We start from the raw sequence: 22,505 nt of genomic DNA, 5'->3' as shown, positions 1-22,505 counted from the left end.
ATACCCAAACTCAGAAAGGTTGCCAATCTCCTCATCCCTCCACCCCAGCATTCCCACACCTCAAACTCCGGGGATGGAGGTCAGATGAAGCACGTCATTTTATTTCACAAAGACTATACAAAATTCCTTATAAAACATGGGATGGATGCCACCTGATTACCTCATCCTGCCCCTATCCAACTCAACTGACAAGGGGCAAGTGAGGATGGGAAGAGTGTGGAATGGAAAAGCATTATGTACAAGGCAGGGTACAAGCTTTCATATTTACACTATTTCACATATTCACAGGTATATAGGGAGCCAAGAGGAGTGGGCTCCGGCTCTGATCACTTGTATAAAAAAGCACCAGTGTCCTGGATTGGACACCCACTGCTGCTAGAGATGCAGGGGCGTCCAGGGTCTCATCGTCACCGACTGATATCCCGACTGGAGTCCCACAACTTGGAATTGGGTGGCTCAGCCCGAAGGCGGGTGAAGAAAGGATGCTGAAGGGCTTCACCCAAGGTCAGACGCTTAGCAGGTTCATATTCTAGCATGCTTTCAATCAGATCGAAGAGCTGGTGGTGTTCCTCTGCCTCTGAGGTCAGATACCGCTGGTGGTGGAGGGCAGGAAAAAGGTGAGGCACGATGCCTTACAAACCGCCTTCTTCAAGGCCCTAACTTTTAATTTGGGAGGACGAAGACTCTGCTTGCAACAGTTACAAATGCTACCTTAGCACGGCCACACGGTGTCCATTTCTGATATTCCACCTTACCCTACCTTCCCACTAGCAAAATTACTGCTTCTTTCTCTGCAAGTTCCTTCTACTTGTGTATCTTTGTCAACTTCATGGATCTTTTTTTTAGCTCCACATGACATTAAGCTCTTCAAAGGTAGTTTATTTTGTTGTCTGACCTAATGAATCCAGAACATTGCTTTGATCTTTGATTGGCTCAAGAAGGACATGGCTGCTTAATCTCCTTCCCTCCACAAAACCACTCCCTCTTATCTTTTTTCTATTAACCAAAAATGTCTTCTTTCAGCATTGCTTCCCTTCTTTCCTAACCCTGTGCTTGTGGAATACATTCCAGAAGCAAGACACCTTAAGAAGTGACCTCTGGGTGGTGGGCACTATTGATCCCCAGCCTGGCTCACCCGCAGTGGTTTGCAGTTTTCTCGAACGTAGCGCCCAGCTGATGTATTCTCATCCCAGTCCAGGCGACCCCGATAGAAATATTTCTGCTTCCTAGAGGGGAAGGGGAGGTTGAGGAATCAGGAGGTTCCTCTTATTGTGGGATAATTCCCTTATTCCCCCATCTGAGTAGCTGGGGGAGGGGAGGTGTCAAAGAAAAAAGAAAATGATGTGATATTGACCATTTGTAGAGAGAGAAGGAAAAGGGTTAAGTCCCTCCCACTCAAAGTTCACCTGGTTTTTCGGATCATCCGGGAAGGGATAGGACCCAATATCCTTTCCATCATGGCTAGATGCTCTCTGTTGTCATGGGTCTGGGAAAGAAAGCCAGAACTAAGCACAGGACTAGGAAGGGGATGCCAAGGACTCGCCGCCAGGAAGGTAAACAATGCAGAGGAATAACCAGGCAAGTCCTCAGCAAACAAAGAAATCTGTGATGAGAATGTCAGGTGGTCATGTAACCACTTACCTGGAAGAGGGTGAAGCCAACATAGTACTCAAAGATGATGCAGCCTATGCTCCACACATCACAAGGCTGTGCCCAGCCCAACTCTGTGTAGGAACGGGAAGGAAAAGGTGTTATGAGGTTTAGGGGGTGTGACCCTCACCACCACACCCGCTTACATACTTGGACAGGCTTGTCCTTCCCCCTTACCCAGGATGACCTCTGGTGCTCGGTAATGGCGAGTGGAGACAATGGTACTATGGTGTTCATGGTCAAAGGTGGCACTGCCAAAGTCTACCACCCGCACAGCTGTGCTCTTCACGCTGCGCTCATCTCGCTTCTAGGAACAAAGCAGGAAGACAATGATCCTCTGCACCACAGATGGAGGTTCTGACGCTATTCTCTGAAGTGCTGCTGTGTCTTAAAAAGCAACTTTGACCCGCCTACCTGCCCCTACACACCCCAGTCTCTCGCCTCCCGCATAGCCAGCAGAGTACTTTAGGAGTTTGGAAGGAAAACGATTAAGAAATAATTATGTCCCAGTCAGGGCACATGCCTGGGCTGCAGGCCAGTTCTCGGCAGGGGACTCATGAGAGGCAACCATACATTGATAATTCTCTCCTTCTCTCCTTCCCTTCCCCTCTAAAAATAAATAAAATCTTAAAAAAAAGAAATAATTATGGACTACCACACAAGTTTCTGTGCATCTGAAAACTACACCCAAGTGACCAAGTGAAAATATGTATGTAACAAGTTGCAAAGGGAAGGAGAGCTTCCCTTGGTGAAATCACCATGAACTCTTGCTAGTCAGAAAGCTGAGCTTTCCTTACAAAACGAGAAATCCAAAGCAAGAAGCTTAAAAGCATTTCCACTAGATTAGAAAGTTATCTGAGCTCCTTTTTCCAAGTTCCCTTCTAATTTCAGTCTTCTTAAATATCTCTCTTTCAATCTATTCTGGCACTCTGGTTTTAGTCAGTCAGAACCAGACCAGGAGAAATGTGGGAGAGAGAAGTAAAAAGAGGCCAGAGAGGACTGAGACAGGCAAAGTAGCACAGCTGCCGCCCCCACTGGCCAAGGGGAGAGCCCATCCATCTTACCTTCTCTAGGTTGTAGGTGAGCTCGTAGTCTGAATTCACAAACAGAATGTTTTCAGGCTTGAGGTCCGTATGTGTCAGCTTGTTATCATGGAGGACTGCAGGGGAAAAGGCTAGGTCAAGGTTGGTACAGGTAGCCAGGACTAACTGGCACCAGCTGATCCCAGACTTGGTCACCTAGCTCCAAGCTGGTGAGAAGGCAGGTTCAGAATCACTATGCTGCTCTTTGCCTGACACCCAAATGAAATGCCTAGTCTAAGACATTCTATCCTTATTCATGTACGATCAAGTAAAGCATATAGTTTGCTATGACTTGTACTTTGGTACCAACTGACATACATGTGTATCTGACATTGTGTGAATTCAACTGCACAACTGTACTGTCATGGACACTCAAGAGTAACTATTTACTAGTCCAGATTCCCTACCTGGCCCCTTGGCTGTGCTACTCCCTGCTTCCACCTGCTTTGCTGGGAATGAAGGGCATCTCAGCTTAGACACGTCAACCTCTAGCCTGAGTCGTCCTTTTGTCTCTTTGTGCTTGCTGCCTGACTTAAATTTCCCAAGGAAGGGAATGAGGGGAAAAAAAGGTGTCAAAGTGCTTTGATTTCAAAGGCTTTGTCTTCCAGCTCCTCCTTGGTTTGATGTGAAGTATAAGCAATCAGTGATGGTGAGGACTTCAGCCAAGGAGTTACGTCAGAAGAGATGTCAACATGACAGTGAATAACGGAAGTGCAGACACTCAAGTTGACCGCTTAGGGGCTTCACCAGTGCCCAACCGAGACAGAAGAAGTCCAATGGAGGAAGGGACTGCCCCAGAGTCCACCTTGGCCCCCCCACTCACACTTGACGGCCTGGCACAGCTGGAAGGCCATGTGGCGCACTTGGTGGATGGGGTAGGGCAGGTAGTTGTTGTCTTTGAGGAAATCGAAGGTGCTAAGGCCCAGAAGCTCAAAGGAGATACACATGTGGCCATGGTAGTCAAACCAGTCAAACATCTGGACACAGAGGCTGGGAAGAGATGGGAAAGGAAAATGAATGTCTGATGAGCTCCTGTCTGCCTCCTACCCCTCCGACAAGAGGGGGCTGTATAGCTGTTGATTCCACACACTTGTGTAAAAACATACTAGCTAGTATCACCAACAAAATTCAGTTCGGCTAGGAAATGGCCTTTCTGGCAGACCTGAGGAGAGGTACTATCTGGAAAGATTCAAACCATTTTCCTGCAAATTTTTAAATGCTTAAAATTTCTATTTGCTGAAGAGCTGTTGAGGTCCTGGCTCTAGTGTTGCCCCTGAACCGTCAAACTGTCACTCTTAAATTCTACCCCACCTCCCCCCACTCCTGAAATTCACTCACATTGACTAGCATTGCGCCCACGATTATATTGTCATCTTATGTCTTCACTTAACAATCTTATATATTTGGCTTATGGAAAAACATTACATACAAATGTCTGTGGCCTCATCAGCATAGTTCTAGGTATTAAAAGCTCAATTTTTTGATAAAAATGGTAATTCTCAGTCTCAGGGTCATTTCCAGGGCAGATCCCCACAGAGGCCACCCTGAGCTAGAGCCAACCTACAGAGCACTCTAACTACTTTAAAAACAAGAAAAATGAATTAGAGAACACCATAGACCCTCCTTTCCTACTTTTAAAGTTCTGCTACTCTAAGATGATGAATAAAAAAATGAATGGATGAGAAGACTCTCCTGCCTGCCTAAGCCAGGTTGAGAAGATTTTCCTGAGTGGGGGTGCAGGCTCTCAAGACTCCTCACATACTCCTTTGCTGGCTTACTTCTTTTTTTAATCCTCAACAGAAAACATTTTTAAAAAATTTTATTTATTTATCTTTAGAGGAGAATGGAAGGAGAGAGAGAGAGAAACATCAATGTATGGTTGCCTCTTGTGGGTTCCCTGCCGGGAACCGGGAACTGGCCTGCAACCCAGGCATGTGCCCTGACTGGGAATCGAACCGCGATCCTGTGGTTTGTAGGCCCGTGCTCAATCCACTGAGCTACACCAGCCAGGGCCAGAAAACATTTTTAAAAATTTGTTTTTAGAAAGGAAGGGAGAGAGGAAGGGAGAGAGAGAAACGACTATGCTAGAAATACCGACTGGTTGTCTCCCATGTTCCCAGACTGGGGATCATGTGTACCCAGACCTGGGATCAAACCTGATATCTAGGTAAGTGCCCTGACCAGGAATTAAACCCACAACTTTTTGGTTACAGGACAACGCTCCAACCAGATGAGCCACACTAGTCAGGTGCTTGCTTACTTCTTGTTGTCAGGGTCCTTCTCGTTGATTTTCTCCAGGACATTGATTTCCAGTCGAGCTGCTTCCTTATACTTTTCCACATTCTTAATAATCTTCAAGGCAACTCGAGCCCCACCCCTGTAGGTGGGCAGAAGAGGCTTTTGCTGGGTTCTTAAGAACATCTCAAATTGAATGGGGCTGTCTAGGCATTAAGAAATTCTACATTTGGTTAATCAGCAAATAAACCCCAGATAACCCTCACTACCTCTTTATGCCTAGCAGGCGTAGGGGTATGGTGGCTGACAATTACCTGCGATGGTCCACACATTGTACAACTCTGCCGAAGGTCCCCTCTCCCAAGGTGCTTACAATTTCATCTGAAATGAAAAAGACCAGGGTCGGGGAGAGGGAGGGAGAGAAGGTGGGGAATGAGCTGCGTTGGAAGTAAAAAGGGTACAGCAACCTGGGGTGAAATGAAGGAAGGGGAACAGATACAGATGGTCGCAGGGGAAGAAAACCCCTGCGTGATTCCCACCACCTTTAACCCAGGGGCCATGAGAGCTGGGAGTGGACAGCAGAGGTCAATTCTCAACAGCAACTCAAACCACCCAGATAAACAACACCACTGAGAAAAGGCAAAAGAGGCTGTGACTTAGGTTGACTCGGGACGTTAGGATGGCTATAGGACCATTACAGGCTATAGGATTGTTACGATTTGGCTTGTACATCGCTCTTGTAGCCAGTCCCCGACGTGGTAGATGAGGTGGCCCTCAGCGTCGTCCTCTACACTCTTGGCTCTCCGGCTGCTGTGCTGCTGTCGGGGGGCAGGGGGGTCGGAGCAAGCCAGGTGTCGGAGCGGGGGCCGGAGGGAGACGGGGTGGGTGGTGGAGGGGCCACCGGTCACAGGCGCCCAGCCAGGGGGGACAGACGATGATGGGGGACAGTGGAAGGGAACACGTCAGATGCAGTAAGGAGGATCGGGGTGAGAAGAGAGAGCGGCGCATAATCCCAAGTCCCAAACCCAAAACAGGGACAAGGAGAGGCATGGGCAGAGAAGTGGTGTCGTTGCCAGTGTCACCCACAACCCCATGCTCTACACAATGCCCTTCCAGGCAGGCACACATCTCCCCTTTCCCCCACCCAAGCCCACCTGCTGAGGGGGCCGTGGAGCCCAGGGCTTGGGGGAGAAAGGCAGTTCACAAGCAAAGTCCCCATTAGAGAGTGCAGGCCTCTGAGGTAAAGGAGCTGCTCTCAACACAGTAAGGCCAGCATGCCAGGGAGGGCACTGGGTTCACGCTCTGTGCCCATCCATCTCCACAGCAGATTGTGGGACCCTCCACAAGTCGAAGAGCTTCCAAGAGAGTAGACAGTCTCAGTGTCCACCTCAGTGTTCATGCCCCAATGCTCAGCTGAGAACAAGAATACTCACTTACCAGGCTCCCAGAAGGCTGAAGAGGAGAGGGAAGAGGAAGGGCCTGGGCTGGCACTCACCGAAGATGAGCGGCTGAAAGTCCGGCTGCGCCGCCTCCGCCGTCTGTGCTTCCTTCGGCTGCTGTGCTGGCTGCGGTAACTGGTGTTCTCCCGATGGTATTCGTAGGAATGCCGGTAGTCCGTGTCATAGTAGGCATCTCCCCGATCCCGGCTATACTCATTGCGTCTATAGCTGCCACAGTATCGCCGGTCATATGCTCTCCGGTCAGACGAACGGTCATCATAGCTGCTGTTGGAAAATGAACACCCATTAGGTGCATCTGTTCAGGCCACACTCCTTGCCATATCATGTGACAAGGTCCTCCTTCAGTGAGGACAAGAGTACTGCTGGAAAAATGACTCTCAGATACCCATAAAGTCTCTGAGAGGACCAAGGACCAGAGAAGTGAAGTAACTAAGCACAGAGGACTCACCACCTGCATGTCACCAAGACCTCTGGGAAGACATCCTCTGGGGGAACATCTCCTCCTTGACAGTAATTTAATACAACAAAGAGCCATTTCTTTTTCAAGCCTTTTCTAACATCTAGCTTTGTTCTAAACTATCCCTAACCCATCCTTCCCACAGAATACACCAAGTTATTAAAACCCAGCAGACCCAACTCTATCTTGTCTTTTAGCTCATTAGCTACCTCCAGCCTCTAGTCTTCTTAAAAATGTTTTTTACTTGACTGACTTTAGAGAAATAAAAATAACTATTGTTGCGTTTTATTTATGTATTCAGTGGTTAATCTGTGTATGTGCCCTGACTGAGGATTGAACGCACAACCTTGGTGTGTCGGGACGACACTAACCAACCAGGCTACCTGGCCAGGGCCAGCCCCTAGTCCTCTGCATTTGCTTTCCCTTCACCTGGGATATTTCACCCTTATATTTCAGACAAGCTTAGATGTCAGATTCCCTGGGAAATTTTCTTTGAACTACACATCTTATTCCAGTCCAACCAAACCTACTGGATAGTCCCTCAGCTCCTTACTGCCTACTTTCTCTCCGATGACATTCTTCACACCACAGCGCAAAAGCATGACTTTGTCACTTATCTTAAACAGCACCTTCACCCAGGTGCTTAGCGTGTAACCAATAAATCTTTAACAAATGAGTAAGTGACCTTGGGTATGAGGCCTCACCTCCGGGAACGGACATGGTAGCTGTCCTCCCGTCGATGCCGTCGTGTCCGGTCACTGCTACTTGACCAGGAGCGGCTTCTTCGTCTCTTATGCTTTCGGCTTCGATAGTGTTCAAGATAACTCCCCCGGCTGCCTCGTTCTGAGGAGTGGTACCTTCGGGGATGAGGCATCTATAAGGGAAGAAAAAGCAGAAATGGTGGGGAAAGCTCTGAGTTTTTAGACATCTCCCTCAAGGACTGATTGCTCCAGAGGTGCTAGGCTGCTTTCTTTTATTTCGTTTTACCACCTCTGTGCTTATAATTCCTCCTTAATGGAGTATATACAGTATTCACCTTCAAACTCAGGCTGAAAACTAGGAAGTCTCCCCATAACTCCCTTTATCCCTTAATTACACCCCATTCAGCATCGGCACATTGTTCTACTCTGATTTCCTCAAACATGTCTTCATAAAGACCTTCAGGTCTGGACCACAGCTCATTACAGGTGAGAAGGTGTAACTGATGGAGAATGCCACAATTCCTTCTCCGCTGAGATCTAAGATCTGTGTCGTGCTGAGTTCCTCACAACTCAAAGAATAAAGGGTTAGTATACACTGTTATAATGTTTTAGTTATTGAGAGTGTATCTTATTTCCCCAAGTAAACCAACTGTGTCCTGAGGGCATGAATCCCATCGACCAGGTTTCTACATAAGCAGTATATACCAAATATAAACAAATCCTAGGGGTCTGGGTCTGACCCCTTGAACTGTCTTAATCATCTCTCACATCTCTGGTTAAACACCCCTTGAGAGATTTTAACAAAGGGGGTTCCAAGTCCTCAGCTTTCCATCCGGCCCCTCCCCTTTTGTGCTTAGGAAGTACAAAATAACTAGTTTTTAATTAATATCAGCACTACTTGGATAAGAGCCAGCCTCCTTCCAGTAACTGGAATAGGAATGGCATGGTGCACAAATCTTTCTTCCTTCAGGAAAAGATTAGAGAGAAATCACTGTCAAAATCCAGAAAGATGAGAATAGGAGAATGAAATGAAATAGGCCTAGGAACAGAAGAAATGGTAGGGCGCAAGATTAGGTCTGGAAAAGACAATGTCTCAAAAATCTGGCTCCCACTCTGAGCTACTTCTGTCCAATGTCCTCAGATTGAGAAGATGGATATTCGATTCAGTCCCGGCTTAACAGGGCTTATAGGAAGCCAAGGAGATGCAAGCACAGATTCTCCCAAGTAATTCAACATTGCTTAGCCATTTAAATGTCATCTCGCTCACCACACAGACACTGCCACCAAAGTTCCTCACAGAACTTCCCCTATAAAGCATTTCCAGCCTACAACCTTTCTCAACTTCTAAATCTTTATTTTTCTTTTAAATATTTTATTTGTTTATTTTTAGAGAGAGGGGAAGAGAGGAAGACAGGGAGAGAAACATCAATGTGTGGTTGCCTCTTACACCCTCCTCCCCCACTGGAGACTCTAACCCGCATCGCGGGAGCGTTGCCCCCTGACTGGGACTCTAACCTGCCACCCTTTGGTTGGAAGGCTGGCACTCAATCCACTGAGCCATACCAGCCAGGGATAAGTCTCTATTTTTCTTTCTTACTCAGAAAATCCAGAACTAATTTCTGGAGTCAAACTCTTTCCGTATCCTTTAAATGACACCGTGGAGTCTTCCCTCTTTTCAGCCTTGGTCCAACTTTGACATTCTGCTCTTTCTCATCTTTGGAACCACTGCTATCCCTACTCCATCACCCTACTTTGGTCCCTCCCAAGTTTCCCATAGGTCTTCCCAAATCACCTAAGGCAAGCTGATCTTCCACCCTAACTCTCTACTCACTTCTGCCGCTTCACAGGTCTCAACCCTCTTTCTCTCCTAATCTCGCCCCGGTCCCTTGCCCCAATATAAGCCTACCCCTCCCGCCCAGCGGTCGCCATCTTTCCGCGCGGACGCGCGGCCCGCCGGCCCGCGCGCTCACCGTTCTGGCGGCGAGGCCCGTGCGCTTGTCCCACAGGAAGTCCGTGATGGCGGCGGCACTGCGGCCGGGAGTCCCGGCACCCCCGCGGCGACGAAGTGCGGCTTCACCCCCCCAACCCGAGACCCTGGGACCTCCCGCCTCGTTCCCGGGCTCCGCTCCAGTCCCTCCCGCCCCGGCTCCGTCCCCGCCCCGAGGATCCGCTGGGCGCCGCTCGCACCGCCCCCGCCCGGGGCCCGATCCCAGCTGGTTCTTCGGCTCTTGCCTCTCCGATCCGCCGCCGCCTCCGTGAGCGAGCACGTACGCACGCACGTCCTGCGTCGCTTCCCAGTTACCCCGGGTCCCCGCCCCCGGGGCCGCGCACGCCGCGCCGTCCTCGCCTAGCTCTCGGGCAGGCGTCCGCAGCTAGAGCTGTGGAGACGCTGAGGTTGGAAGTTCACGGGTACTGTGCGAGGGTCGCTGTGGCTCACCAGGCCCTCCTCGTGTCCATCCCTATCTCTCTTCAATCTTTTGTCCCTTTCATGAGACTTTGCTGACTTAATTAGGTTTGGAGATTTAAAAGCAAGGGTTGTTCCCTGGTCGGGTGGCTCACTTGGTTAGAATGTCTTCTCCGGTTACCAAAAGGTTGCAGATTCTATTCCCGATTGGGGTACATACCCAGTAGGGCGCGGGCGGGAGGGAGGCAACCCATCAATGTTTCTCACATCGATGTTTCTCTCTTCCTTCCTCTTTAAAATCAATGAGCATATCTTCTGGTGAGGATTGACTAAATAAGTAAATAAAGCGTTGTTACTTAGGGAGTGTTGACGCTCCGCAAATGTTTGAGGCTTGGTGGTGAGGTCTGATTCTCCGACATAGCACGTAAATATCCATTTCTTATAGTTCGGCTACCTCACCACAGCAGAGACTTCCGTCTTGTGGAGTCGGGAGCATAGTGTTGAAGGAAAATTTCAAGAAAATGAAATTGGAGGGATGGAGGGATGGATAGTCGAGTGCCGAAAAGGGGGAAATCACTTGAAAATTATATGTTAGGTACTTACACATCATATGAGAAGTGTAAGTACACTGAATTTAAAAAAATGTCAAACTGGCAGTCACAGACGCTATAGAAGGAATTGAGAAATAGAAAGGGAAATAAAAACCTGAGGATAACTATATTAAAGTCAGAGTATCAGAGGGGAACTGGGATGGAGGATTGTCAGATGGAAATTAGATCAGCCAGAAATCGTTTAGGAAAAGTTCCTTAAAATAAGAAGAGAAAGTGTAATTAAGGGCTGAGAGAACAGAATGGCAAATTCACCTCCTCCTCCAAGAACACTTTCCCAGATCATTCGTTCTTTCAACAAGCATTTACTGAGTGTCCAATATGTGTCCAGTGCTGTGCCAGAAGCAAGGCTCCTGTTCTTCAGAGCTTCACAGTCTAATGGGAGAAAAACACTTGTCAATGGATAAATGGCAGCCTTGCGACAAGAGTGGTTACAAACAGTGGTGACCTGGACACTGTTGTTAAGGTCTAAACTAGACCCTATCTATGGAAAGGAAGGTTTGAAATATATCTCTAGATTTCCTAGAGGAAATGAGATCTGAACCAACCGTTGTATTCTCATCACCTACTCAGTGACGAGCAGACTCACATTTGGTGAAGGTTGGTGGAAAGAATTCAGAAATTGAAATACCTGGGGGAGCAGTATGGAGAACAGAAGAAAGGAATATGCCTAGAAAGTGCTGAGAGAAAGAAAGTGGAATGCAGGGTAGTTCATAAGCGAAAGTGGGGAAGACGAATCTCCAGAGCCTCGTCCATTGGTACCTAATCCCTTGCCCTCCTTAGCCTCACAAGCTAAAACCTGAGCCAGGTTTTCCCGCCACTTGCAGGCGGTGTCAACTTCCTGGCACTCAAGGAGTAAAAGCTTGTTAGCTCTAGGCCACACCCTCTCCGTGGCTCCTCCCGCCTTTCTCCTTCTCCAAATACTCTTGGAGAACTGCCTCTATTCAGTAAACCACGCCGGTCTCGGAGTCCCTCGGTGAGATGGACTTAATAGGCCCCGCCCCTCGGGGGCTGGCTCTCGGACGGCCCCGCCCCCTCACGCTCGGCCCAGCTTTTCCGCGGACCTCACCAGGGGGCGCAGCGCTACTAGCTCTCGGCTGGCGGGAGAGTCTGTCCCCAACACCCCTTCTGACCCCAGGCGCCGGCAGTTCCGAGCCGACTACGCCAGCTCTGGCTGTGGGAGAGTCCAGGGGGTCCGGGATGGCTGCGACAGGGTCTAGGAGGCCAAGAGTATAAGCGGTGGGGCATCATGCAGGCGGAGCCGCGCCCGACGATGGGGGCCAGCGACGGGGCGACCCTTGGGCTGGAGGCGGGGCCTCCTGCTACCCCGGTGCCTGCCACTGCCACCGCGGGACAGATCCCCGGGTCCTCATCTGGACCCGAGCCCAAGAGGAGGCAGCTTGGGACACTGCTCCAGCCCACGGTCAACAAGTTCTCCCTTCGCGTGTTCGGCAGCCACAAAGCAGTGGAAATCGAGCAAGAGCGGGTCAAGTCAGCGGGGGCCTGGATCATCCACCCCTACAGCGACTTCCGGTACGGGGGTGCTGGGCAGGGAGGGTGGGGGACACAGATCCCATCCCCACAGCCGCGACCCGGGGACTGGACCCGCCCTACCTTCCACAGTCATTTCATTTCCGGCCCAGGGGTCCCCGGGTGGGATAAAAGAGTCACTTCCTCCAACCTAGCCTGAGAATTCTGAGTGACTTCTCAGAAGCGCCGGAAGAAACAAGCAGACCCCGGAGACCTGGATTTCCCGTTTCAGGACCCCAGCACCCCAGCCCTCCACCTGGGCTACGGGGACTACTAGAATTAGGGATCCTTGCCTCTAGTACTTTTTGTTAGATATCTGGGCAATTATGTCATATTCCAAGGCTTAGGGTCAGTCTGAGGGAGAATCGGAGCTCAGCTATTTTTCCCCTGACCCTTCACTTCCACTCTCAGCACCTGCCTAGTTCAGCAGGGCAGGCTACCAGGAAAACCAGGGACGCTGTTGGAGGGGTGGCGGGGGTGTATAAACAGTTCTGGTAGCTGTCCCTGGTGCTGAAGGCAGGATGTGGTAGAGCAGTGCTGGGACTCACAGCGAATGGGGCGGCAACACCGGGGGCATGGCCACCACCGGAGAGAAGGACGAGGGTGGGGGCGGGGCCGTTTCATGGTCCCGGTCTAGCTGTACCTTTACATCAAGGGCACTAGGGGAGGACAGCAGCCCTGTCCTTGTGGGAAATGAAGGACAGCTATTGGATGAGGTGAGGATGCGTGCAAAGCACCTAACCTGGGAAGCGAAATGAGCTGAAAGGATGAAGTGTGAATCAGGAGTCTGGAAACACAGTTGGAGACTAAGACATCATCTTGATTCCACATTCATACACACTGCTTAAATGTTCCTTTCTCCCATTGTTTCTCCCACTCCCATCTTCTTTACTGCCTCATTCTCACCCCACCTTGTACCCTTCCTAGTCTCCTGTGGCTCTCCCTCTCTTCTCCAATTTGACCTTCAGATGTATTGCCAGAAGCAGTGTCTCCTCTTTATTATTGTATTTCTTCTCTGTTCCCTCTGCTGCATCACCCACCAAGCTTGTGACCATCTGTGGGTCAGGCAGTGAGGATGCTCTATAGCTAGGCAAAACCTCTTTCTCTTCCCCCAGTTCATGGTATAGGATTTCTCCAATGGCTTAGGAGGGAGTGGGAGAGGGGGTCAAGGATTTGTTGTTGATTGAAAGCACACAGTCTAAGAGACTGCCTGGAGACTTGGACTTGGGGACTGACAAGCTTTTTTCATGGGCTAAAATAATTGATTTTGCAGTCAGAGTCAGAAGTTGGGTCCTGGATAGATGTTGTGATTAAGTGTGTCCTAGAGTTAAAACTATCATTGCTCATTGCAACTCTCATATCGTCCAGTGATTTCTTTTTTAAGGGGGGCTTCACCTAGCTTCCTCTGACCTCTTCTTGCCACAGCTTTCACTGCAGCATTGTGGCTCTCCCCTACCCATGTCCTTGCTTAGGCTCAGCTAGAGTCTCAGTGGGCACAAGGAGGTTAGGGGAGGAAAGGACTGCAGAGCTTCAAGCCTCATTCCTTCAAGATCACCTATGGAGCTTCTCTGTATGTGCAACCCTGTCTGAGGTGCTGTGGAGGGGAGGGGCATCCTCAAAAAGCTCAGTTCAGTTGTAGGCAGGAGAGATCATCCCCACTCTGGGACACAGATGAGCAGATCCCAGCAGAGAAACAGGAACCATGGGTCCAACTGTGTTGAGGAGGAGAGTTGGGGTGGGGAAGGCTGGGAAAAGCGTGAAATCCCAGACCACCAGGGGGAAGATAGCTGGGAAAAGCTCCAACCTCTTTAGAAATCTCAGGATAAAGAGTGGTGAGTTATAACACAAACTAGTGCTTCTATAGCACTTTCACAGCCGTTGTCTCAGTGCATGTTTTTAACGAGATTTTATTTATTTATTTTTAGATACAGGGGAAAGGGAGGGGAAAAGAGAGGGAGAGAAACATCAATGTGTGGTTGCCCTTCTTGTGCCCACCACTGGGAACTGGCCTGCAGCCCAGGCGTGTGTCCTGACTGGGAATCAAACTGGCGACCCTTTGGTTCATAGGCTGGCACTTAGTCCGCTGAACTGCACCAACCAGTGCATATTTTTTACAACAACCCTGTAAGGTTAACACAGGGTAGTTTATCTTTATTTTTAACTTTAAAAAGATTTCATAATAGTGACATAGATCATATACATATATACACATATATATACTAAAGATACTGCATATATATATTATATACAGGGTAGGGCAAAATGTAGATTTCCAGTTGTGAGTATGCAAAATGGTTTATTCTTGTATTATTATTTATTTATTACTGCACTGTTTTCATATAAACAATTGTAAACCTACTTTTGCACCACTTTGTATATTAAGAAGATACATATATATGAGCATATGGAGATGTATGGATATATGTATATATATATGTATATATATATATATGGTATATATAGCAGGTACATAGTTCATATACCTAAACAGTAGGTATTTAGAGAGAGTAGTACACTATATAGTGGAGATATACATATGTCATTTGTCATTCTGAGGCACACTCCTGTGTGACAACTCTCTAGGTCAGGAGAGACTGTGTTGCTGGCACCCAGGAGCCTCCCTACTGCCCTCGCATTCCTTTCCCAAACCCACCATTGGAACTTTCATGGTACTCATCTCCTTATTTTTCTTTATAGTTTCACATTTTCCTGTGAATTCCTAAATTATACAGTTTAGTTTGGTCGTTTCAGAACTTTGTACAAGTGGAATTATACGGTGTGTATACTTTTGTATCTTACTTTTTTTGGCTCAACATTAAAGTTGTGAGATTCATTAATATGTAATGCAGAATGTAGCTGCAATGAAGTGATTTCACAGTTGCATGGTATTGCGAGGCATGACTATATCACAGTGTATTTATCTAATTCATCTGTATTTTTCTATTGATGGACATCAGGTTGTTTCCAGACTTAACACTGCTATTCCTGTGTACAGAGTGGGGGGACTAAAACTCCCCTGGAATTTATTTATTAAAAATTGTATAATTTATTCTTACATGTTTAAACTTCAGTCATCTTCAAAGTACTCTTCATTTGACACAGTACAACTATCAAGACATTTTTTTCCACTGCTCAGAACAGTTTTTTGAACTCATCAATTTTGATGTCTTTCAGTGCTTCTGCTGTTTTTTATTTCACCTATTCAACAGCAGCAAAACATTTCCCTCTGAGGACTTTTTTAATCCGGGGAAGCAAACAAACAAACAAAAATATGTCGCTCCTGGCGAGATCGGGTGAATAGAAAGGGTGGGGCACCAGGGTCATGATGTTTTTGGTCAAAAAGCACCTAACACTCAGTGCAGTGTGGGAAGGTGCACTTCTAATTCGCCCATCATGAGACGGGCAAACATGTTGAAAGAGTCTTCAAAAAAAAATTCACTAAAGCCAAACACAGCCTCTCACAACCCTAGGTGGTACACTGGTACAGATGTATTCCTAGAACACTCACCTAGCAGAGGAAGACTGTACTACAAGGGGTCCACCAACCCTGACTGGTGTAGCTCAGTGGATTGAGCACAGGCCTGTGAATCAAAGGGTCATGGGTTTGATTCCCAGTGGGAGCACATGCCTGGGTTGCAGACCAGGTCCCCAGTGTGGGGTGCATCAGAAACACAGTGATGTTTCTCTCCCTCTCTTTCTCCTTCTCTTCCCCTCTCTCTAAAAATAAATAAATAAAATCTTTAAAAAACAGGGGTCCACCCTACAGAAGATAATTCTGGGTTTATTGGGAGGTCCCCCCTCATATACCCTCTCAAGTTATATGGAATTGCTGGGAATGCAAATAGTTAACTTTACTAGATATTGCCAAACTATTTTCCTAAAGGGTGGGCCTAGTTTACACTCTTATCTGCTGTAAATGGTCATCTATAGTTTTGTACCTTTGCCCATTCTTGGCCAGGTCAGACTATCTGTGGTTAGTCTAGATGGTTGGTGGAATATCATTGTGGTTTTACTCCCTATCCTGCCCCGCCTTAGGTTTTACTGGGACCTGATCATGCTCCTGCTGATGGTGGGGAACCTCATTGTGCTGCCCGTGGGCATCACCTTCTTTAAAGAGGAGAACTCGCCACCTTGGATCGTCTTCAACGTCCTCTCTGACACTTTTTTTCTGCTGGATCTGGTGCTCAACTTCCGCACCGGCATCGTGGTAGAGGAAGGCGCTGAGATCCTGCTAGCACCGCAGGCCATCCGCACTCGCTACCTGCGCACTTGGTTCCTGGTTGACCTCATCTCCTCTATCCCTGTGGATTACATCTTCCTGGTGGTGGAGTTGGAGCCACGGCTGGACGCCGAGGTCTACAAAACAGCGCGGGCCCTACGCATAGTGCGCTTCACCAAGATCCTCAGCCTTCTACGGCTGCTCCGCCTCTCCCGCCTCATCCGCTACATACACCAGTGGGAGGAGGTGGGGTGGGGAGGTGGGCAGGGAGGCTCACAGACTTCTCCAGGACAGTGCTCTGGGTGGGACTCCTGGCGACTTTACGGGGTGGGCGGATGTGTGGAGCTTCCAAGGATGGGCTCTCTCCAAAGTTGGTGAGGGAGAAACAGGAAGAGAATGAGGGTTCAGGGGATGGGGTCCCGAGTCGAGGATGGTGGTCCAGAAGGGTGGAGCACAGCTTCTGGACAAATAGTTGAGGGTTAGTTGGACTCTGGGAGGAAGATGTGGGAGGAGAGCTAGGAATTGCAGGGTGTGAGGGAGGCTGGAGTTTCTGCTTCGGACCGCAGCGTTCTGTGGCTGTGAGTGTGGGCTCTGCAATGCCATTGCCTGAGGTCAAATCCCAGCTTTACTGTTTCCTGTATGAGAGCTGGTTTCCTCTCCTATAACATGAGAGTGTTACATACACTTATGTGTGATAAGGAGTTAATATCTGTAAAGCACTTGTTCTCAGCAAATTCCCTGCTATCATTGGAAGGGGAGAGAGCTGCTGACTTTAAGTCTTATCCCCATTCTCTGGGGCTGTCACACTGTGAAATGCCACCTCTCCTCCTTTCCAGGCTGCGCTTTGGCAGCCTGTGGGGCAGCCTTTTCCAGTCTCTGCTGTGACACTGTGATTCTTGGCATATGATTGGCAGCAATTTTCCTATTTATAAGATGAGAGTAGTAACACAGACTACTTTGTATTAGCTATATTTGTGTGCTGGAAAGCTCTAAACAATAATGGCCAATTTTTAAAATTCATGGGGCTGGGAATGGAGGAGGACTGTCAGGAAGGGTTCCTGTCCACAGTGGCCCCTCCTCGGAATCCTCAGATCTTTCACATGACCTATGACCTGGCCAGTGCTGTGGTTCGCATCTTCAACCTCATCGGGATGATGCTGCTGCTCTGTCACTGGGATGGCTGTCTGCAGTTCCTGGTCCCCATGCTGCAGGACTTCCCTCCCGACTGCTGGGTCTCCATCAACCACATGGTGGTGAGCTCTCCCCACAGCCCTGCCTCTCCTGGGCATTCTAAGGGCTCTTCTGCCCGAGTGGTGGGATGACCACCGGGGGCAAGAGGTGGGGGATGCCAGAAAGGTGGATGTCCAAGAGAGAAGACAGGAGTGAGGTGGTGGGGAAGTGAGAGGAGAGGGGAAAGAGACCCAGAGGAAGTGTTTGTGTGTTGAAGGGAGCAGAGAAGAAAACCTAGGCAGAAACCGAGGCCCTCAAGCTGCAAAAGACACCCCTTCTGCCTCAGGGCTCCCCAGAACCAAACTTAAGTGCCTCCTTGGAGGTAGATCTGAAATGAAGGGGACAGGTAGAAGGACCGAGAGAGAGAGCGAAAGGGCCAGGGGGAGAATGAGGCTCTGAGGGCCCTCTGCCCAGCTGTGCAATACTTTGTTCTCCAGAACCACTCGTGGGGCCGCCAGTACTCCCATGCCCTGTTCAAGGCCATGAGCCACATGCTGTGCATTGGCTACGGGCAGCAGGCACCTGTAGGCATGCCTGACGTCTGGCTCACCATGCTCAGCATGATTGTGGGCGCCACCTGCTATGCCATGTTCATTGGCCACGCCACTGCCCTCATCCAGTCCCTGGACTCCTCCCGGCGTCAGTACCAGGAGAAGGTCAGCAGGGACAGGAGAAGGAAGGGGAGGGCATGAAGGGGGTGCCGGAGGCTGGGTAGCTAAACTCAAGGCCCATTCTGACACATCCTTTGTTGGTTCTGTGTCCTTCCTTGCCCCATGTCCATTTGTCCTGTGCCTCCACGTGCACCTTTTTTTTTGTTTGAACCTATATCCCTGTCCGTGGACTCCTCCTCTGCCTGTGCCTGTGCTTTGTGTCCTTCTGTATCCACCATCATCCATCGGTCCTTCTGTGGCCCTGTGTCCCTTCTGTCTCCACTTTTCTGAGTCTGGTCCACGTCTGTGACCTCCCTCCGTTTGCACCTGCCTCCACTGTTCTGGCCCCACACCTGCCTCTGTGTCCTCTTGCCTGCTGGCCATTGGCTGGCCCTCCAGTACAAGCAGGTGGAGCAGTACATGTCCTTCCACAAGCTGCCAGCTGACACACGGCAGCGCATCCATGAATACTATGAGCACCGCTACCAGGGCAAGATGTTTGATGAGGAGAGCATCCTTGGCGAGCTGAGTGAGCCACTTCGGGAGGTAGGGCTGAGTGGGGCGCTGGTGGCCCTTCAAGGACCTGGGCTTCTAGGATGCCATCTGGGGTTGAGGATATTGGTCAGCAGAGGGCCCCATGGGAGGCCAGGCTTTGGGGGACTTCCGGGGGTGAAGTTCTTTCTTGAAGTTCTTTCAAAAAATTTTTTTTACTAATTGATTTGAGAGACAGACAGACGGACAGACCTGTTATTCCACTTATTTACACATTCGTTAGTTGATTCTTGTGCGCACCCTGACTGGGTGTGGAATCCAAAGCTGTGGTGTATGGGGACAACACTAACCAACTGAGCTACCTGGCCAGGGCCTTGGAGTTCTTATGAGGGCGAAGCGTACATGGGAAGGGGCATCAGGGATCTCTGTTTTTGTGGGGGTGGTCCTTCAAGGGCTCGTGGGAGCGCTCTGAAGGCAGGAGCTTAGGGATGGTCCCAGGCCCCCAGGAGCATTTCCATCCTTGCACATCATGACCCCAGGGTGGGGCCTCAGGAGCCAGAAGAGCTCGACGAGGGCACCTTGGGGCAGAGGGTGCAGCCTGCCTGACAGGCCCCTCCCTTTCCCAGGAGATCATTAACTTCACCTGCAGGGGCCTGGTGGCCCACATGCCGCTGTTCGCCCATGCCGACCCCAGCTTCGTCACGGCGGTGCTCACCAAGCTGCGCTTTGAGGTCTTCCAGCCGGGGGACCTCGTGGTGCGTGAGGGCTCTGTGGGCAGGAAGATGTACTTCATCCAGCATGGGCTGCTCAGTGTGCTGGCACGTGGCGCCCGGGACACCCGCCTCACTGATGGATCCTACTTTGGGGGTCAGCAGGCCTCAGGAAGGGTGGGGGGACTAGAGCAGAGGATAAGGGCAAATGCTTCTCTGGATCAGGGTCCCTGCCTGGCCCTGCTGCCTCCCCAGGCCAACTTAATCAGAATCTCTGGGCCTCGGGCCTGCGGCTCTGTAATTTTAAGAAGCTCCTTAAGAGATCCCAGGGCAGAGCCAGGTTGAAAATTTCTGAGCCAGTGGGCCTTTTAGAACCCGTAATTGGTGAACTCCAATGACCCCGTGAGGGACAGAGAGTAATAAAGCAGTGCTGTCCCTGGGGCCCCTGGTGGTATGATTCAGGGACCCAGCCTATTGCACTGGGGGTAGTTCTGCCAGCTGTTTCCTAAAGTGATTTGAAGCTCATATAATCTCTCAGCCTCCAAACCACACACCACCTTCCAGCATTTCCGTCGTGTTGCCCTTTGCCCTGTGGCACTGCTTTTCTTCTTCTGGGCTGTCCTTGGTGTTCATTCGAAGGGGTGCTTCCCCAAGCCTACCCCTTGGGGCAGAGCAGCAGAGGTGGATGGAAATGAGAGTGCAGTGGAATGGCTGGGGGTGAGGCCAGCGAGACCTGCCTGATTGTCAGCTTTAACTTCGAAAGTGAGGATGATAATTGTGCAGGTCTGGAGAGTGACAGGCTTGGAGCATTCAGGGACCCTGGGGTGGGTGAGTAAACACCAGTTTCTCCCACCTGGGGAGAAAAGCGCAGAGGATGCTGGGTCAGCTGCTGCAGGCCCAGTGAGAGGGAGTTCTGGGGACAGTGGTTCTGAAGACCTCCTCCCAAATTTGGCAGAGATCTGTCTCCTGACTCGGGGCCGGCGCACAGCCAGCGTGCGAGCTGACACCTACTGTCGCCTCTACTCACTCAGCGTGGACCATTTCAATGCTGTGCTTGAGGAGTTCCCCATGATGCGCCGGGCCTTTGAGACCGTGGCCCTGGATCGATTGCGCCGCATTGGTGAGGCCTGTCTGCCAAGCCTTCTCTGAGTCCAACCTGGGCCCTCACCTGTGTCCACAGCAAGAAGCCCGGGGCCCATACTCTCCCACTCCAGTGTTGTGCCCTGGCCCACCCCAGTCCCAGCAAATGCCCCCATAGGCCCTTCAGCGCTGTGGCCCACTGCCCTTGCAACTCAGCATCTCTTGCCCCTGGAGAGATTGCCCCATGGTCCCGGGCCCGAGTCCTCCTTCCCTAAGCTCCCGACCTTCCCCGGCTCTGATACGCACTCATCCCTTGACCCTCTTCCTCCAACTGATTCTCCCCACCTCCAGCTCCACCTCCATGCTCTTGGCCCTTAGCCCTGCCTTCGCCCACTGCTGTTGCTTGACCTTCCAGTTCTTTGAAGGTCAATTCAACCTTTATCTTAGATTCCTTCACTATCTTTCTCTTCTCCCTCTTGGGACGACCTCTAGGTAAGAAGAATTCCATACTGCAGCGGAAGCGCTCCGAGCCAAGTCCTGGCAGCAGTGGCGGCATCATGGAGCAGCACTTGGTGCAACATGACAGGGATATGGCTCGGGGTGTTCAGGGCCTGGCCCCGGGCACAGGAGCACGGCTCAGTGGAAAACCGGTGCTGTGGGAGCCGCTGGTGCATGCACCCCTGCAGGCAGCCGCTGTGACCTCCAATGTGGCCATTGCCCTAACTCACCAGCGGGGACCCCTGCCCCTCTCCCCAGACTCTCCAGCCACCCTCCTTGCTCGCTCTGCTCGATGCTCATCAGGCTCCCCAGCTTCTCCACTGGTGCCTGTCCGACCTGGCCCTCTGTTGGTCCGTGGGCCATGGGCATCCACCTCCCGCCTGCCTGCCCCACCTGCCAGAACTCTCCATGCCAGCCTATCCCAGGCTGGGCGCTCCCAGGTGTCCTTGCTGGGCCCCACCCCAGGAGGAGGTGGGCGGCGACTAGGACCTCGGGGCCGCCCACTCTCAGCCTCCCAACCCTCTCTGCCTCAGCGGGCAGTAGGCGATGGCTCTCCTGGGCGGAAGGGCTCAGGAAGTGAGCGACTGGCCCCATCAGGGCTCCTTGCCAATCCTCTAGGGACAGTCCAGCCCCATAGGCCACCAGTGCCTGGGCCGGCCACCCCTAGAGGCCCCCAGCTCTCTGCCAACATGTGAAACCCTTAGGCAATTCCTTGGGTGCAGTAGTGTGTGCCTGAAGGCAGATGCCTCCTGCGGAAAGCCGAGGGGGCCTGAAACACTGCCCTATGGGAATATCTCCCCTTACTGCCAAGAAGATAGTTTCTGTCCTCTCAGGCACCCTGCTGCCTCCTAAACCATTCACCCATTCATCGGATGTGCTGAGCGCCTGCCCTGTTCAAGGTACTGTAAAAATACCGAGTCTCCACTGCCAAATAGAAGAGATTCTAAGCGCTCTGACAAAGGTGTCCCCCAGCCAAGGTCCTGGCAGTTGCAGGCCCAGGCTTGTGATTCCACCTTATTAAGCACAAGTACTTGACATTGCCATCACTGCCAAGTAATTAGATGTCTGTTTCCAGGCCCGGGCCCGTAGGTCCACCCGGAGCGTTTGTCTCCCAGTCCTCCTGGCACAGCCAGTGAGTTGCCTGTGCCCATTGCTGTCAACAGATGTTTGGGGTCCCCAATGTGGGCATCTGCTTTCACTGCCGTGTGTAGGCTCCTCCCTGTCTGCATCCCCTGAGTGGGAATATGACTCCTGCCAAGTCCCTCGCTTTCTCTGTCTCTGTGGTAGACTGTCTCTTTGTAAATTGGGAGCCACCTCCTCCCTGTGTCCCTGCCCCAGTGTGTCCCCCTTGAAGCTGAGGGATGTTTGGCACCCCCTCACTTGGTGTGCCAGCCTAGACCCCCCAGGAGAGGGCCAAGGGGCTAAATCCTTAGATGGCATGTTTTTTCTTTCCTTCCCTTCCTTATTTATTGATTCAATTATTTAATAATTATATTTAT

General features: G+C 50.6%; 2 protein-coding genes across 7 annotated transcripts; one reads left to right on the top strand and one right to left on the bottom strand.

Annotated features, from left to right (window-relative positions):
* Positions 1–80: 80 nt before the first annotated feature.
* Positions 81–9,820, bottom strand: CLK2 (CDC like kinase 2). Of its 6 annotated transcripts, none has more exons than XM_037050570.1 (13): positions 9,556–9,817; positions 7,589–7,758; positions 6,463–6,688; positions 5,698–5,785; positions 5,282–5,348; positions 4,993–5,109; positions 3,556–3,722; positions 2,715–2,809; positions 1,828–1,957; positions 1,642–1,724; positions 1,407–1,486; positions 1,136–1,226; positions 81–593 (listed from the first exon to the last, which is right to left on the bottom strand). In XM_037050570.1, the coding sequence occupies exons 2-13, from the start codon at positions 7,756–7,758 to the stop codon at positions 408–410; spliced, it is 1,500 nt and encodes a 499-aa protein (XP_036906465.1). In that variant the 5' UTR covers positions 9,556–9,817; the 3' UTR covers positions 81–407. The 6 variants fall into 6 exon arrangements, with proteins under 6 accessions (XP_036906465.1, XP_036906466.1, XP_036906463.1 ...); XM_037050571.1 differs by having other exon boundaries at positions 5,698–5,782; XM_037050568.1 differs by having other exon boundaries at positions 6,463–6,691; positions 9,556–9,816.
* Positions 9,821–11,681: 1,861 nt separating this feature from the next.
* HCN3 (hyperpolarization activated cyclic nucleotide gated potassium channel 3) lies at positions 11,682–22,456 on the top strand. Its single transcript, XM_037050562.1, has 8 exons — positions 11,682–12,130; positions 16,163–16,592; positions 17,438–17,599; positions 18,014–18,232; positions 18,626–18,772; positions 19,345–19,585; positions 20,384–20,548; positions 21,001–22,456. Exons 1-8 carry the CDS (start codon positions 11,847–11,849, stop codon positions 21,699–21,701), a joined length of 2,349 nt encoding a protein of 782 aa, XP_036906457.1. The 5' UTR covers positions 11,682–11,846; the 3' UTR covers positions 21,702–22,456.
* Positions 22,457–22,505: the final 49 nt, after the last annotated feature.

Source organism: Sturnira hondurensis, unplaced genomic scaffold (assembly GCF_014824575.4).
Source record: "Sturnira hondurensis isolate 20B ecotype Veracruz unplaced genomic scaffold, ASM1482457v3 Scaffold0006829, whole genome shotgun sequence".
In the NCBI taxonomy this organism is placed as follows: domain Eukaryota; kingdom Metazoa; phylum Chordata; class Mammalia; order Chiroptera; family Phyllostomidae; genus Sturnira; species Sturnira hondurensis.
This window is presented reverse-complemented; position numbering and strand designations above follow the sequence as displayed.

Excerpts from the sequence above, each read along its gene's own strand:
- CLK2 (XM_037050568.1), bottom strand. The coding sequence starts at position 7,758 with ATGCCTCATCCCCGAAGGTACCACTCCTCAGAACGAGGCAGCCGGGGG. Across the intron at positions 5,786-6,462 it reads CTTTCAGCCGCTCATCTTCG|CAGCACAGCAGCCGGAGAGC; the intron begins GTGAGTGCCAGC and ends GCCCCCCGACAG. Across the intron at positions 1,227-1,406 it reads CGGATGATCCGAAAAACCAG|GAAGCAGAAATATTTCTATC; the intron begins GTGAACTTTGAG and ends CTTCCCCTCTAG.
- HCN3 (XM_037050562.1), top strand. The coding sequence starts at position 11,847 with ATGCAGGCGGAGCCGCGCCCGACGATGGGGGCCAGCGACGGGGCGACC. Across the intron at positions 12,131-16,162 it reads CACCCCTACAGCGACTTCCG|GTTTTACTGGGACCTGATCA; the intron begins GTACGGGGGTGC and ends GCCCCGCCTTAG. Across the intron at positions 18,773-19,344 it reads TGAGTGAGCCACTTCGGGAG|GAGATCATTAACTTCACCTG; the intron begins GTAGGGCTGAGT and ends TCCCTTTCCCAG.